This window comes from Fukomys damarensis, unplaced genomic scaffold (assembly GCF_012274545.1).
Source record: "Fukomys damarensis isolate Sample0158 unplaced genomic scaffold, DMR_v1.0_HiC HiC_scaffold_38, whole genome shotgun sequence".
Classification (NCBI taxonomy): domain Eukaryota; kingdom Metazoa; phylum Chordata; class Mammalia; order Rodentia; family Bathyergidae; genus Fukomys; species Fukomys damarensis.
The window spans coordinates 21930121-21946084 of NW_022900950.1; the positions used below are offsets into that span (position 1 = coordinate 21930121).

Sequence of the window (15964 nt, forward strand, 5' to 3'; positions counted from 1 at the left end):
TAATTTAAAGACAGGGTCTCACTACGTAGTTGAAACTGACCTGGAACTCACTATGTAGCCCAGGCTGGTCTAGAACTCACAGCAATCCTCCTGCCTCAGCCTCTCAAGTACTGGGATTACAGGCATGAGCCACCATGCCAGGCAAGCTTACTAACCAAATTGATTTTGTTCAATTCCTGTGTTATGTTCTGAGGTCAATGGATCAACTGGAAAGGGATACCGAAGGCTTCATACTTAGATATCTGAAGGAAGGGAAGGTATTTTCCACACTGGAGCTAGCCTCAAAGTTAACATTAAGTGGCACTATCCTTGTAGCAGTTTGATTACAATTCAAAGCTACTTCCAGTAAGAATATAAAGATTGTAAAAGTTAAAAAAATAAACAGTGTAATTAAAATGGTCATTCAAGCCACTGTTAAACTACTCCAAAAGAGACCCTCAGCTTAGGTGCTTTTCATAAAGAATTACTTGTAAGGAGTAATTACAACCCATTACATTTTACAAAAGTATGTCTTCAATTAAAAGTTGACCATGAGTTAGATATGTCTAGTTAATAATAATCAACTCATCTTTCTTTATAACTTGAATTAAACAATAAAATCAAAGAGAGTCCTTCCAAAGAAGAAAAGCAATAGACTTTTCCTTAACTAAACACAAAGGACTAATAAAGGAAGAAGACATATAATAAAGTCACTTATGAGTGAAAAATAAATACTTCTTTAGCAATACTGGTTATTTGATTTAAACTAGAGTATCTTGGACAAAATATTAGCTATATAAATTAGGCTTTTCAATAACTGTTGCATATTAAATGTGGAACACTGTCATGTATTTAGAAACAAAGAAAGATAAATGATATTAGTCTATAAAAAGCTTCTGGCAAAGGACATACTACACAGATCATTATCATTTTCACATTAAGACATTTTTCTATCCTGAATACTCAAAGACCTTTCAGTTAAATATTTAAATTTTCAATATTTACACGTAGTAAACTTGTTTAATATGCATACTTTTGGAATAATATACATTTATTCACTATTCAAAATAAAACATTCTGAATTCAAGCACTTGTGTATACTTCACGATCCCTTAGTGGGATTTAACTGAATTATGACCTAAGATTGCAGCTGGTTTTCTCTTTGATTCAGTCCAGTTCATTCCTCATAGAACACAGCTGGAAGGAGCTGGGTATGGAACTCAGTGGTAGAGCACTTGCCCCACATAGGCATGGCCCTTGGCTTGATCGCCAGCTCTACAAAACCCAAACCAAAACAACAGCTGGAATAACTTTCTATACTATCCAGCATTTTGCTTTTCTGTATAACTGACCCCATATCAATAAATTTCTCATCCAAAAAACTCTAGTACAGTATATTACAAACATGTAAGAAATTTTTAAAAATAACATGTTTACAAATACATGGACCTTAAAAGGAACATACTGCAGAACTAGGATATACTGGAGCACCTCAGGTCATTGAATATCTTGCTCCAAGTCCCAGAGCTGTAACCAAGACCTGGATTCTTAAGGGCTGAGAGCATGAGGATGACCTCTGAGCTCACGTAAAAGCAGCTGGAAGAACCAGAGTCAGACGCAGGACTTTACATGCAAGCTAAAACTTTTTATGTGAAGTAATTTTTCTTATTGTTGGTGCTCCTTTGAACACGGCAGTTTTTCTCAACCAGCGTTCAACTATATATCCCCAGGTATAAAAAGAAAATGTTACACTCTTCACACCTCTGATGTCATTTGAAATTAATGGCAATTTAAACATCATGTCTTGAAACAGAGAAAGTGATGCTGTGTTTTAAAGGCCAGGACTCTGCCTTTTCAGACTCATTTGTGAAATGGATTAATGCAGGATTCCTGAAGAATTTAAAAAGCAAAATGAAATAAAGTTTCTGATTTGGCAGGAAATAAACCTCAGCATTTCAACAGTACCCACTGCTGGAGAAAGCCAGCAGCCTCACGCTTACTATGCAGCACCAAGAGCTCTGGCTTGGGAACTAGGCAGCTGTGGCTTCAAATTCCTACTCTAATAGCTGTGCAACTGAGGCAAATTACTGACTCTCTTAGTCTCAAGTGCTCGATTTTTTTCTCTCATTGAGTTTATTGGTACTTTAAAAATATACAGTAGTTACTTTCATCATTTGGATCTTGTACCTTTACATGACGTATCTTGGTTCTCATTTTCCCCTTACCCGTGCGCTACCTTAACCCCCTCCACCATTCCCTATTTACAAAGACTTTGTCTCTACTTTTCCGTTTTCTCATATTTTTTTCTTTTCCCTTATTTCTTTTTTCATACCATTCCCACTTCCCCTACACCTTGATGTGGGTAACATAAACTATAGTACACAGCTATGCTGACTATTAAAATGAAATAAAAGAAATAATATTCAACACAGTAACTGTTCCCATTGCAGTTTCTCCTTCATTTTGGCAAATCCTGGTACCATTATTATGCAGGGATACAACATGTCTGGCCAAAGGATTGCTATTTTTATTTCCCAAGTTATTGCAAACATGGAGAAGGCATTATCATGGGAATCTAAAGGTTTATTAATAATTTATTGACAATATTGCTACTAACAATATAATGTGGCACGTGGGAGTATGTATAAAATTATGTGTTCTAACACTAACTGAAACCTTACCTGGGATCATTGATAACTTTTATCAGAGCTTCATATAACTCCCCTTCAGTAACTGTCTTCCATTCCAGCAATATCCCCATGCCTTTAGCCTGCACCCGGGTCATGGTATCATAATGATCTCCAAAGAGTGGGATTCCAACTACAGGTACACCATGATACATAGTTTCAAAAATACTGTTCAGACCTCCGTGGCTCAAGAAGGCTTTAATATTTGAGTGCCCTAAAGAATGATAAGAAAGAAAATAAATTACAACATTATTACTATAGATAAACCTATAGTAAACAAGTATTGCAGATAAAAGATTTTTAAGGCATATTTTCATTGATTTCTACTGTACAGCAACTAAAATGTTTGTCATATCCAAAACTGACTGATTTGTATATACCAAAGCTATTTTAGATAATTCAAATGTAGAGCTTTAAGCATGAAAATACAACTGTCAACACAAATTCCAATGGTTAATAATAAGAAGCCAATGAAAGCAATAAGTAACAGTATCAGGGTACAATTACATTTCACTAAAAATAGAGATCTATCTATTGTATGACTACTCTTAGCACTTACCTATATTAAAGTCAAACTCACTATTATTAAAAATGTAAAGCTGATTCCAGAAATTAAGAGTTTAGTGCTTACCAAAAGAAGAAAGCTGTACAATAATCACCATTTACAATATTCTGTCAGCATCCATGTATCCATGTTTCAAAATTTTAGGGTTCAATTTGACATTTTAGGTACACTAATGAGCAGTGATGATATTTCTAAGAATTCAGTGTTAAAAAATGGGATATTAGGAGACACCTAGATGCCATAGGAATGAGACAACTTTTCAAAATTGTAATGTATTTTAAAACCCATATTTATTCTCCTTGTAAACAGCCTATATTTCAAAAAAGGGATCACTTGCATAGTAAGTAAAAAGAAAAAATAAATACAGCACTTAGGAAAATGTGTTATTGACTAAAAAGAATTAGGCCTTGCAGACATATCAGCCTTTTAAATACTTTATCTCGGCACACACACACATACACACTGCAAAACCAATCATGTGTGTGAGCCACAGTCTCCATGGGGCTCTCTCAGTATTCTCCTGTCCCAAAGCCTAGTGGAGTTGTCAGTCTGTCTCTAGCCCTTAGCATCAAGTGGCCCCCAGAGGATTAGCCCCCAAAGTAGATTTCAAAGGTGTTTTGTTTGGCAGCAGCGTGCTGTTTTTCTAAGGAACTAACCAAACCTAGCAGTTAAAAAAATCACAACATAAAACCAAGCAGAGCTGGCCTGTGGATAGAATGGGGTATTCCAAGGTGAAAGAAGGGAAGACATTGATTTGGTTTCTGCTGCACATTCATGAGGAACCTACTGAACACAGTTAGAATCCATGAGAGGATCAGCAAAGGTCATACCTAAAAGTGACACAGGGCACGACACCAGTCTTGGAAAAGTCAGAAAGCTGAGACTATAGGCACCCAGAGTAGCCATATTCACTGTACATCACACAGAGAGAAATGAAATGTTCCTGAGTAATTAGGGTCACACTGCTACTGAAACAACTAGCAAGTGACCTAACTCTCCTGCTTATTTCCTACCTTCCAAGGAGTATGAAGTCAGAAAGAAAGACTTCCAAGAAAAAAATCCACATATCAAGAAAAATTACCTGGTGTTCATTTCTCCTCAGCTTTATCATTTATGAACTAATGTTCGTAAGGAACTAGATGGAAAGGAATTATATACATAAAGTTATTTTCTTTAAAGTTATTTATAAAGTTCAAATTGCTGGTTTTTAGGAGGACTATAGCTTCTAGAAAGTTTGTTCTAAAAATTGAGTTTTAAAAGCAGTGTTAGGTGTTAGTATTAATGAACAAGGTGTGGCCAATATTACCAAAACCAGTAACATTTATAATTTCCTCAATATATATACGATGGGATAATATGGTACTATGCTTCCCTAGAATTCAAGGAATAAAAATTTGCATTTTTACCATCTGTTTCTACTGACCACAGACTTACTTAACTTAGGTTTGAGTATCTGTATACTTAAAAGATATGCATATAATAATCAGTTTAATTTTGAATTGATTAGAATTCCAATAAATATGTCGTATCTCAATTATTATATTTCAGACCAACATTTTAAATCTTTATTTACTGGAAAATAATTTGTAAATATAACCATTAGGGCCTATAATTTAAAATTTTAGGCCAGTCACTAATTAGGAAGAAATTCAGACAGATGACACAAACTGAAGTTAAATTAATCTACTATTTTCCTGGCTTTCTGCTTCTCTTTGATATTACACAAATGAGTAATTTATTTTTCTCTGGGTTCTCAGATACATCTATAGTAAAACATGTTATAATGTTTGCATTTTTCCTTGTTTTAACTTTATTACTTTTACCTCACTAGCCTAATCAGGCACAGCTTTATTCACTGCTAATTTATATAGCTTATTAAGTATATTTCCAGGTAGTTAAAATTACAGGCCTCAATGATTATATTTTACAAACTGTTCTCCAATAAATAAAGATGTGAAATACTAGTACAGGAGACTGCAAAATTGATTATGCACAAAGCAGGCTGTAAGTAGTGCAGGCTGTGAAGAGTTAACCCCACAATGGGCTTGTTCATAGAAGTGAGTCTTGGCCAAAGCCTACGTGCCAAGGTCAGAGTGAGTTGCATTCAAACTCCATTCTCACAACTAAAACTTTCTAACTAGAAGGACAATGTTCTAATTACAACCATACATTCATTCATTCATTCATTCATTCATTTATTGCGGGACTTTGAGCTTGCGAGGCAGGTGTCGGAATCACTGAGCAAAATCCCCGGCCCTACAACCATATATTTTGTCTATTCTGTTCCTAATTTGAGAATGTTTTGTCTTTTCCATTACAAGCCTTGCTTACTTTATTTTCCATAGAAACTGCATGACTGGGCATCCTTGCACGTATTACTGCCCTTGCACGTAGCTTGCCTTTACCCTAGTTGTTACAAATAAAAAGCAGTGGACTGGCCAGTGCCTTTGTCAGTTGCATCGGCATTGGTGTGCTGATGCCCCACTGTCTGTCTCTCTTAGTTCTGTCTTTTAGTTTTTTTCCCCCTCAGGCCTGCATCAAACAATGGGCAGGAGAATGGAGCTTACTAAAGAGGCTTCCAGTTATGTTTCAAGGTGGCACATGCCTATAATCCCTGTACAGGGGAGCCAGAGGCAGAATGATGGCCAAGAGTTTGAGGACAGTTTGGGCTACATCATGAACCAAAACCAGCCTATACTACAAAGCGAAACCTTATCTCAAAACAAAACAAAACAGAATTTATATATTATGTAACACAAAATGACTCCCTCATACATTAACACACATTTTACAAACTTCTCAAGTATAAAAATCATATTTACACAATTAAACCCTATCAGCCAAGTAAATACCTACGTCACCAACTTACCAAGCAGGTCATTCTGTGGTAACCACTCTATGAGTTTTGTGTTATTTCCTAGATTCTTTGGTTTGGTTCCAGAAAACCTAAAATGTACAGCAGACCATGAGCCTTTTAGAAATCAAACTCCTGCTTAAATGTTCAGACTGAGAGTGAATGTTACATGACCATTTGTTGACACTGGGAATAAAATCATGCTTTAAATCAATAAAACAGGTGATAACATTTCTTTGTAACCAAAAATCTTTTACTGATTAAAGGGCAGATAAGCATTTGTTTATAGAAATAATATGTTTTCATCTACACAAAGAGATAAAGGGAAAAAAGTAACCACATGAATCACTGCTAAAAGTCAGTTTATACTAGTATCAGAAGCTGAGAAACGAGGTTTAGCGGGACTGCACTGGGCCATCCCTGGCCTGAACCCTTGACTCCTAGCTCCCAAGGGGAGGTAAAAGTATTAGAAAGAAGTAGCAGTCCTCCTTTAGCTTGGCCCCAGAGAAAGGAGGTCTGCAGGACAAAGAACATAATGAGGCTCTTCCCTGAATGAACTTCAAAAGATAAACCACAAAAGTGCCTAACAACCAAGGGAATGAATGAAGAGTGTGAGCAGCAGATAGAACTGTCCTGAATAAGGCAGGAAGGGTGCTTTCTATGCCAAACTAACAGAGAAAACACAATGGGTCTGGAATATGAAGGAGAAGCTAGAGAGCTAGAATGAAATGTGAATCCATTTAAGAGCTCAGCAAGAAGAGGGAGGTTATCTTTTACCATTAATAAAGGTTTAAACCTATGTCACTCGCATATTCATAATGCTTCAGAGGTAAACTCAAAACATAAAAAAGGAGCAAAATAAAAGACAGATAGTAGGGAACAAAGATATAAAATTTTTAAAAATGAAAGGGGATCCATAGATAAAGGGACAGGGGAGGGAAGGGAAAAGGAGACAAAAACAGAATCAAGTGTGTTAAGGATGTGTACCTAATCCCAACGGAGAATGTAATCATTATGTGGTGCAAATATGTATTAATATAAAAACAAAAACTGAAAAAAAAGAGACTTTCTTCTAATTGTGGTAGAACCTGTGAGACTGATTCTGTTTGTTATGATATCCCTGGAGCCCCACCATGATGGCTAGTACTAAACAAACACACGCGAAATAAAATACCCAGGTCTGATCTTTCAACTTTGGGTTTAAATTCTAGAAAAGACACTCACTAGCAGTGGTTTTAAAGGAAGCTGGAATAGATTTCTAGGTCTGTCTTTACCAGTGTAGACTGGTAAGATATTGATTTTTTAAAGGTTTGGTCATTTGGACAAAGAAACCAAAAACATGTGGAAAGGGGACAACATGGATGCCCAAAAGTCCATGAAACGTTTTACCTACTTATTCATTAATTCATCATTCTCTACCTCATTCCAAAACTGATATATAAAGATATATAATTACAAAATAAAAATTTAAAATATAAAAATAGAAGAGAAAATTAGAGTAAAATTATAAAGGAAACATAAAGTGCATTCAACATAGAATAAATCATGCTAAAACACATCTTCTTTACATACTACAAGCCAGAGGTCTCTTCATATATGAGTCTTAGGAATTAATTCTTAAATGTCAGTGCACTAAGAAACAAAATGAAAACTCTGGGCCACCCACTGTCCTTGGCAGCGAATCAATATGCCAGGCTCTACTGGGACCTTCAGGGGTGATACTGAAAGTCAACAGCAAAGAAGCAATCTGTATTATTTCACCTACCTCCAAATCACTTTTTGAGGCAGTCTCCCCAGAGCTCCTGCCAATTTGTAAGCAATGTCTTCTGAGAGGTACTTGACTCCAGCTCCAAAGGAAACCAGGATGAAGCCATGTTCATGAGCACCATCCACCCACCTCTGGAGATCCTGCAAGTTCAAGCACAGCAGTTAGTTTTATGAACCACTATATGGTTCACAATGCCACCAGCAGCCAAGTTTTTTAAAAGTCTTTAAGTTCAAAAAAAAGCCTTTAAGTAATTTTCTAAACAATTATAAAAAAGAGCACAGCGTATTGTCCTCTAAGTAACAGCTTTTCTTTAAAATGTTTCATCTGACAATACTACCTGAAATACAATGAGGGCTTCATTTTTTTGTAAGATCAACCAGTCATAAAACTACCAAAAACAAACAAAGATCTCAGAGATCAAAATAGTAAACCTGAATTTGATACATGGTCAGGGATAAATCTGTATGAGGATAAGAGCAAAAGAGGTAGGCTGGACATATGACAAATCACACTGGCAAAAAATTGTTAAATTGTCTTTACGCTTTTGCCAATATGACTAATTTGTGCTAAAAATGAAAGTTCATTTAAAGGTACACCATTAGCTTTGTTTTGTTCATAAGCACAAGCTTGTTTTTCATGGTTAATCATGCTTTTGAGTAAATCTTTGCCAAAGACATAGAGTCTCAGTTTCCCATATGCAAATCAATGGAGCCATAGCCCTTTGAGGAACACACAACTCTCCAGGCTAACAGCAGCTTATGTTCTCCTGAGGACACCTATGCTGAGAGGTGGTCCCGCAGAGATGCCTGGTCTCTATCCTAGGCTCAGTGTGCAGGGACAGCTGGCTCTGTAGTCCTCTTACTCAGCCTCAAGGAGCTACTGTCATGGCTGAGTCACCAGTGGTCCCATGTCCATACCACCTCCCAACATAGTCCAATGGGCAGCCCTGGACTGCTGCACAGCAACAAGGATCACAGTGGTATCGCGCTGCACAGCTGCAGTATTTAAATGGAACACAAGTCTTAAGTTTTCTTTCCTTTTAGTTTTACTTGATGAGATTCATGTCAACTAGCTCCATCACACTCATTCTTAGCGGGAGCAGGGAGGGGCCGAATTTTATGTACCAAATGAATCAGTGAATGGTGTCACTGCTTGAACAAGTACTGATGGAAGAAGTGCTTGTTCCTAGCAATTGAGAGAATTAAATAGGCTACAACTAAGTCATTGTGATGACAACCTTACCAAAATGTATTTTCCAGAACGTTCTACTCACTTATAAATAAATGAAATAAACAAAGGTGATGTCGACTTTAAAACTACTAACATATTTTACTACAATTACCAACCGCACCACATGTGCTAAAAAGTTACTGGTGTGTCATCTGCACATTCAAGGTAATAAGAGAAAATTAATTTTAAAAATTAATTTTATATACAATCCCAAGTCAGATATACTGAAAACAAATATAAAATGCTGCATGGAAGAATGATTTGAACATGTATGTCATTTTATCCCAATGGTTTGTCTTCAAATAATTTATCATCTACTACTCATCTTTAAGGAAACTTTCAAGGTCACTGTTATTTACAAAAACTTTACATTGAAATAAATTTTGTTGCACAAAGACCTAAATGTCTCTGACTTTCAACCAATTCCAGATAATACTTCTTTGGTAGTTTTCTATGTTTTGCATGATGTAAAACAAAAATCAAGGGCCTCTTTTTCCAGTTTTTTCTACTGTAAATTAGCCACAACAAAAATGTATTTAGTCTTTACTGATATGTAAGAGAGTAGGAAAAATTGTATTTATCATGATTTTCTTCAGGAAGGGTACTCAGTATTTTAGTAGAGAATACTGCACTAAGCTTAGAAGGGAGAACAAGGACCCCCAAATGATACCCAGGCTGCTGCTCCTGGGTGGATACCGTCACCACAACCTCTGATCTCCAATCCACATGTGCAAAATGTTTGGTGCAGCACATGTTCTGTGGGAACGTGAAGGGGTTCAGCTTGGGATTTGATTGACAAGGGCGACCTGTCACTATCAATATCTTTACAATATCAGTGACAGCCATAAATTACTAAAAGAAACTAAAGGGAAATGTACGTGAACAAAACATAAAAACTTTACTAGAAGACAAATAAGAAAACTTGAATAAATGAGGACATATATGCATGTTTAAATAAAGTTATGAAGATGAAATTAAATTTCATGCATTTTCACTGAGGAGTGTTATGGATTTGCAAAGAAGACTCATAATTCCACGCAGAAAATGTACAAGAAACAATAAAAAAATTTCAAAAAGCACAGGGAGACTTTGTTCTGCTAGATAGTAAATTGCACCCTAGAGTTGAGAACCAATGCAATGAGAAGTTTTCAGTCTTAGCAGAAGGAACAGAGCAATGAAGGTGGTGGTCAAGACAAACTGCTGTGCAGATGTGAGCTTAGAATTTTCTTTAGAAGGGAAAGGAGTTACACAAACACTGACTTAAGAAAAATGTGAGGTTCTATTCCTCCATGAACATAAATGTTACAGAATGGCTTAAATGTTAAAAAAAATAAATGTTTTAAAAGCCAACAGAAGAATAGACTGGCAGAAATATTTATAACATGTACACCAAAGGATTAACACTAAAAGTGAAGGGAAAATAAGTGACTTGAGAAAATAATTCACATAAGGAAACAGAACAGCACAAAATTAGGAAGCTGCTTTTTTTTTTCCTTGAGTTTATTGGTACATTCTAGGTGTACAGTACAGTTACATTCATTACTGGGATCTTGTACCTTTACATGACAGGTCTTGGTTCTCATTTTTTCCCCTTGTCCCTGCCCTTCCTTCACCCCCTCTTCTCCTCCCCATTAGGAAGCTGCTTTATCTCCAACTCAGATTATTTCTCTATGGTTTACAAATTAATCTATTAGGTAGCAATATACTACAGCTTATTTCATTTTAATTAAAGGATTGGTTTTGGTATTTGCCTTTTAAGTATTATTGTTTTACAGTTGTTTTCAACTTTTTTTGTTTTTTCTCTGCAATGATAAAATGTCTTTTCTTAAAAGGCCTCTGGATCTATCATTTTACATAGCAAGTCTTTCTCATTTCATCAATAAATGGTCCATATTTTCTTTTAGTAACTTAATAGTATCATTTCTTTAATATTTTAACTTTTTGTGCACCCAGAATTTACTTGAAAGAAAAGAATGAGGCTGGGATTCATCTTTATTTTTAATCATGCATTCAGTCTGTCTTCTCAGCACTGAGAAAGCAAAGAGAGGTGGTTGGTCCTCTAGGGAGTGCTGTCCAGTGTCTCAGGGTACAGTGGCCTGGCTCTATGAGACAGGAGTTGATGAAGAATAGGAGCTAATTTATCGAGTATGTCAATTTCTCAATGATTTGAAATAACGGCCTCTCAGTTGATTTCTAAATACTATTTAGTCTTACTGATCTAATCATTTCTGTGCCAATATCAAAAAACTTTATTGTTATTTTGTATTTTAATATTTGAAGTTTAGATTTTTCTTACTACTTTTGATTTTGGAATTCTACTTATTTTTATACTTGATATAACTTTTAAGGATTCTTCTTTAACTTGTTAACTACATTCATCAGCAGTATCACTTCTCATATGTGTTATGGATATCTGTGCATATCTGTACAAAATAACCACTCCATTACAATCAGAACAGGAATTTGGAACGGGCTACTTTGTATTTAGTTCTCAGCCTTGCAATATGCATACTTCCCACTAGAGGGCACAGCAAGCATGGAGTACAAACCTCTGGGCTTCCACCAGAATTGGCCCAAATTCAAAGCTCACTTCTTTGGGTTCAAGAGAAGACCAAAACACTGAACAGGAAATAAAAAAGCACTCAATATTAGTATACATAATTCCATCCTCATAGGATTTAATCAGTTTAGATGCCACATGAGTTGTCTTAAGTCCTTTGCAGCAAAGGGAAGCATACAAAGGAATATAGCTAATAAATTTTATGTTTGTTATAATCAGATCTTACATGTTAAATTATTTATTGCTTTTTGTAAATGATCCTGGAAAGTAGTTTGTTTTCTAGAATTTCCAGATTTCTTTTCTTAGAGCAAGTATATATCAAATGCACTGAATACATTGTAAGAAGAAGAAAGCAAGAGGTGGTCGGTCCTCTAGGGAGTGCTGTCCAGTATCTCAGGGTACAGTGGCTTGGCTCTTTGAGCCGGAACTGATGTCAAATAGGAGTTAAGGAACATACTAGAGTTATCCGTGGGGAGCAAATGCACAAAGTACAAAATTTTCAATACTTTTGGGATTTTGACATGATGAATGGCCAAACATGGAAGCTGGTAAAAAGTAATAAGAGGAGTATAAAGCAACACTTGAACTTTTGAAGAAGACCATCACTGGCTGATTCTTATTTTTATCTACTCAGCTCCCTATCTTAATGAACAGAAACTTATTATTTATTGTGGCTAATCCCAATTCTAGAAATGTAAAAAGTAGCTTTTTGAAAAACTGCTACAGAACCAATAGAAGTACAATTGATGAAAAGATGAATGGTGTAGGTTTAACTCTGTCCTCACCAGGCTTGATTCTGAGGACATCAAAATCTTCCCAAGAGACCAGAGGACACAACCACAGACATGTCCTGAAGGCACCCTGTGACCCAACCCTACCCCTCCCTCTGCCTCCAGAAAGGGAGCCTGGAAAGGAGTTCAGAGGAGGCAAGAAATCTATAACACTGTGTCCTTTGTCAGCCTAGTCCATTCCAAGAGAAACAATGCCTGGACTGTGTAAGAATCCCACACAAATGGGGATGGGAGAAGAATGGTGGCGGGGGTGCTTCTCTTGTTCTCTTGTTCCCAGCACCAACATCAATAGGCTTGTTTTCCCACTTTAAGAAATGTTCTGCTTAGGTCAGGTAGGCTCTAAAGAACTGAAATATTTATTCTGTAAGATCTATGAGGTAAAATAATAAACACTTAGATGCAAAACTTTTTTTTTTTTTGTACCAGGGATCAAATTTGGGACCTTGTGTTTGCCAGGCAGGAGGCACCACTGAGCTAAATCCCCAACCCCCTAGATGCAAAACATTTTAAAGACACCTTGGAATATCAAACTTGATTCCTGCTTTCTGCCAAGATAGATAAAAACCCAAAAAGTACCACTGAAAATCTTTAAATACCACTGAAAACGAATATATTTCAGCAACTGCTTTTCACTGATGGGTCTGGCAAGAGATTTTCTTCAAATCCCAATTCCACAATTTGTTGTATGATCTTAATCCAGATACCTACTCTTCCTGAGGCCCAGCCTCCCATCTCTACAACTGGACATCATGAGGACTATATGAGATTAAATATATCTCAAAGTGTGTTGTCAACTAAAAATTAGTCTTTTCTTTTCCCTAGCCAGCACATCTGATGAGTAATACATGCAGTAGGGACTGAATATACATATATATGGAAAAAACAAAAAGCACCAAGATATTTAAGATGCTTCAGGATAAAGCTGGTTACAAAAAAAAAATGTTTCACATGTAGTATCACTTTTCTAGAAAATTCAAATGATTCCTAAGATTCTCCAAAGCAATTTAAACTACAATTAAGCCAAAGAAGCAACAGTGATATTAATGTTCAGGTAATGGATCTATTTTTTTATTTATTTATTTTTTCCGGTACTGGGGATTGAACTCCTGACCTTGTAGTTGCCAGGCAGGCACAGCACCACTGAGCTAAATCCCCAGCCCAAGGATCTATTTCTAAAAGACCTCAAAAGATACCATCAGTAACACTGTAACTTTTCAGGAGTGTATTGAAAAGCATCTAGAAGGATGTAATCATTTGAACTGAGATTCTGCAGTATCTTTTTTTTTTCTTTCTTTCTTTCTTATAGGCTTTTAGTCTTTGCTAGTACAATCACAATTAGAACATGTAAGCAAAATTTGAAACCCTGATTTGACTTTGAAGAGAGCAGACTACAAGGTTCTTAAGACCTTCAAGCAAATGCATGCAAGCAGACATCTTGAGGCTATGAGCATGGTAGGGTAGTGAGGTAACAGAAAGGATCTGTAGAATCTAAAACCAGTAGAAATATTAAAGGAACAGTGCTGAAAACTCCGTCCAGTAATAAAAAAGTGTTCAAAAATGACACGTAAACCTTTATGTTAAAAAAGGAAACTGAGAGTTAAGAGGTTACAGAAGAAAGGGTGAGATCCAAGCATGTTTATTTGAACAGAGAACAGGGGATGTAGGAGGAAAGACGAAGACCTAGAAAGAGGCACATGTCTTCGCCACACATGTAAGAGCATTGCTCAGAGCTGCACCTCCACAGCGTTCTTTCCCTAACAACCTAGCTGGCTAAATGTCAAATTCTGCTGGGGGAAAAATAAGGCAATCATTGATCAAATAGTGAACCAGAAAGGTAGATTTGCAAATCTGTTCATTAATTCAGTACTTATTGAGTCTCTGCTGTGTATGGTATCTGATACTTTTCCAGGCGCTACAGGGACATAACAAGGAAAAAAAAACAAACTTACTGTCTTCAGAGGATTTACACTCTTAAGAATGTGACCGGATCTAAATCTCTACACTAAGACATCAGTTTGTGGCACTTCTGTCCCCTAAATGCAGCCTGCCCTCTTGACCTGTGACTTCTTCTTCCCACCGCAGTTCCTGACCAGATCCCTCTGACAGATACAAGACCTGTGCTCTTGTATCACACCTAACAGCACTAGAGTTTATACCCACGATTTTCTTTTTCTTGGCTTGTGAGATGCACACAGTAAGCACTCAATACTTATGTTTTTAAATAAATTTGAAAAGCTAGGGATAATCTAAGACCTTAAAAGGATAAGTAAGTCCACTGCTGTATTTTTCCATTCATCTAATTGGATAAATAAAACTGTCTTTTCCTTAGAATTTAAAAAAGTATTAAGTACTTTAAACTAATGTCTCATTTTAAAATTCAAGTTTAGTAATACTATGTGACCAGACTCAATAAAAAATTGGCCAGTCACTCTGCCTTCCACCTTTCTAGCAAAAATAGAAGAAAAAAAAAAAAAAACAACCAACACTTTCTTCATCATGTCCCACCACAGAGTCAAGGGTATGGGTCAGGAAGACTTGTATTTAATAGCTTTAAATTTTGACTGATTACCAAAGTAAAATTAGCAACTTGACAAAGAAGCTGGTACCATGATACTTTAGTCAACTCAAGAAAGTGGACATCGCCAACAATTTAACCACTCAAAAGCAGTCAGTGCCTGGCCAGATGGGATATACAGAACAAGTGTCCTCCTGAGACACTGCAGCCCAGGATGCACTGCCTAAGTCCAATTCTCAGGAACAGACATTAATCCAAAATGAGGAGCAGTCTATAAAGTAACAGGCATATATTCTTCAAAAGTGTTAAAAGCATTACAGTGAAAGAAAAGTTGAGTAAATGTTCCAGAAGAAATAGCAAAAGGGCCACTGGCACTACAAGGCTATGTCCAATTCTAAACTGGATTCTTTCCTTATGAACAACATTATCTGAGGATCTGAGAAAGTTTCAGTGAGGTGTGAGAGGTGGTTGTAATGAATCACTGCTGATTTCTTTATTTTAATGCTTTGTATTCAGATAATGTGTTCAAAAAATATTCTTGCATGGACAAAATTCACTGTTAATGTGTTTGAGGGTAATAGGGCATTACTACTGCATGGCTCAGGTAAAAAAAAAAGAAAAGAAAAATTTTGAACTGTACTTGAAATTTTTCTGTGAATCTTCTGTTGTTTTAAAAATAATTATTTTAGGGATTGTTATATTACAAAAAGAAAAATACCTTTTCCCTTGGCAATTCTACTCATTAGAATCTGTTTTAGATCATCACTTCTCTTCAATATAGTTCTGGAAACATTAGCCACAGCAATTAGACAAGAGAAAGAAATTAAAGCAATAAAGATAGGAAAGGAAGAAGTTAAACTACCATTATTTGCTGATGATATGATACTCTACATTGAAGATCCAAAAAAATCCACCAAAAAACTTCTAGACTTAATTGACAGATTCAGTAAAGTATCTGGATACAAGGTGAATACCCAAAAATCAATAGCCTTTCTATACACAAATAACAGACAGA

At 36.1% G+C, this 15964-nt stretch overlaps 1 protein-coding gene across 7 annotated transcripts in view; it reads right to left on the bottom strand.

The window, feature by feature from the left end:
• Nucleotides 1-15964, bottom strand: part of Ugt8 (UDP glycosyltransferase 8) — a 70227-nt gene that overhangs the window by 3825 nt on the left and 50438 nt on the right. For all 7 annotated transcript variants that reach the window (XM_010633843.3, XM_010633845.3, XM_010633847.3 and 4 more), the window contains 3 exons: nt 7851-7993; nt 6101-6177; nt 2661-2880 (listed from right to left, as the gene is read on the bottom strand). In XM_010633843.3, the coding sequence (XP_010632145.1) occupies nt 2661-2880; nt 6101-6177; nt 7851-7993 (440 nt within the window). The remainder of the gene's footprint in view (nt 1-2660; nt 2881-6100; nt 6178-7850; nt 7994-15964) is intronic.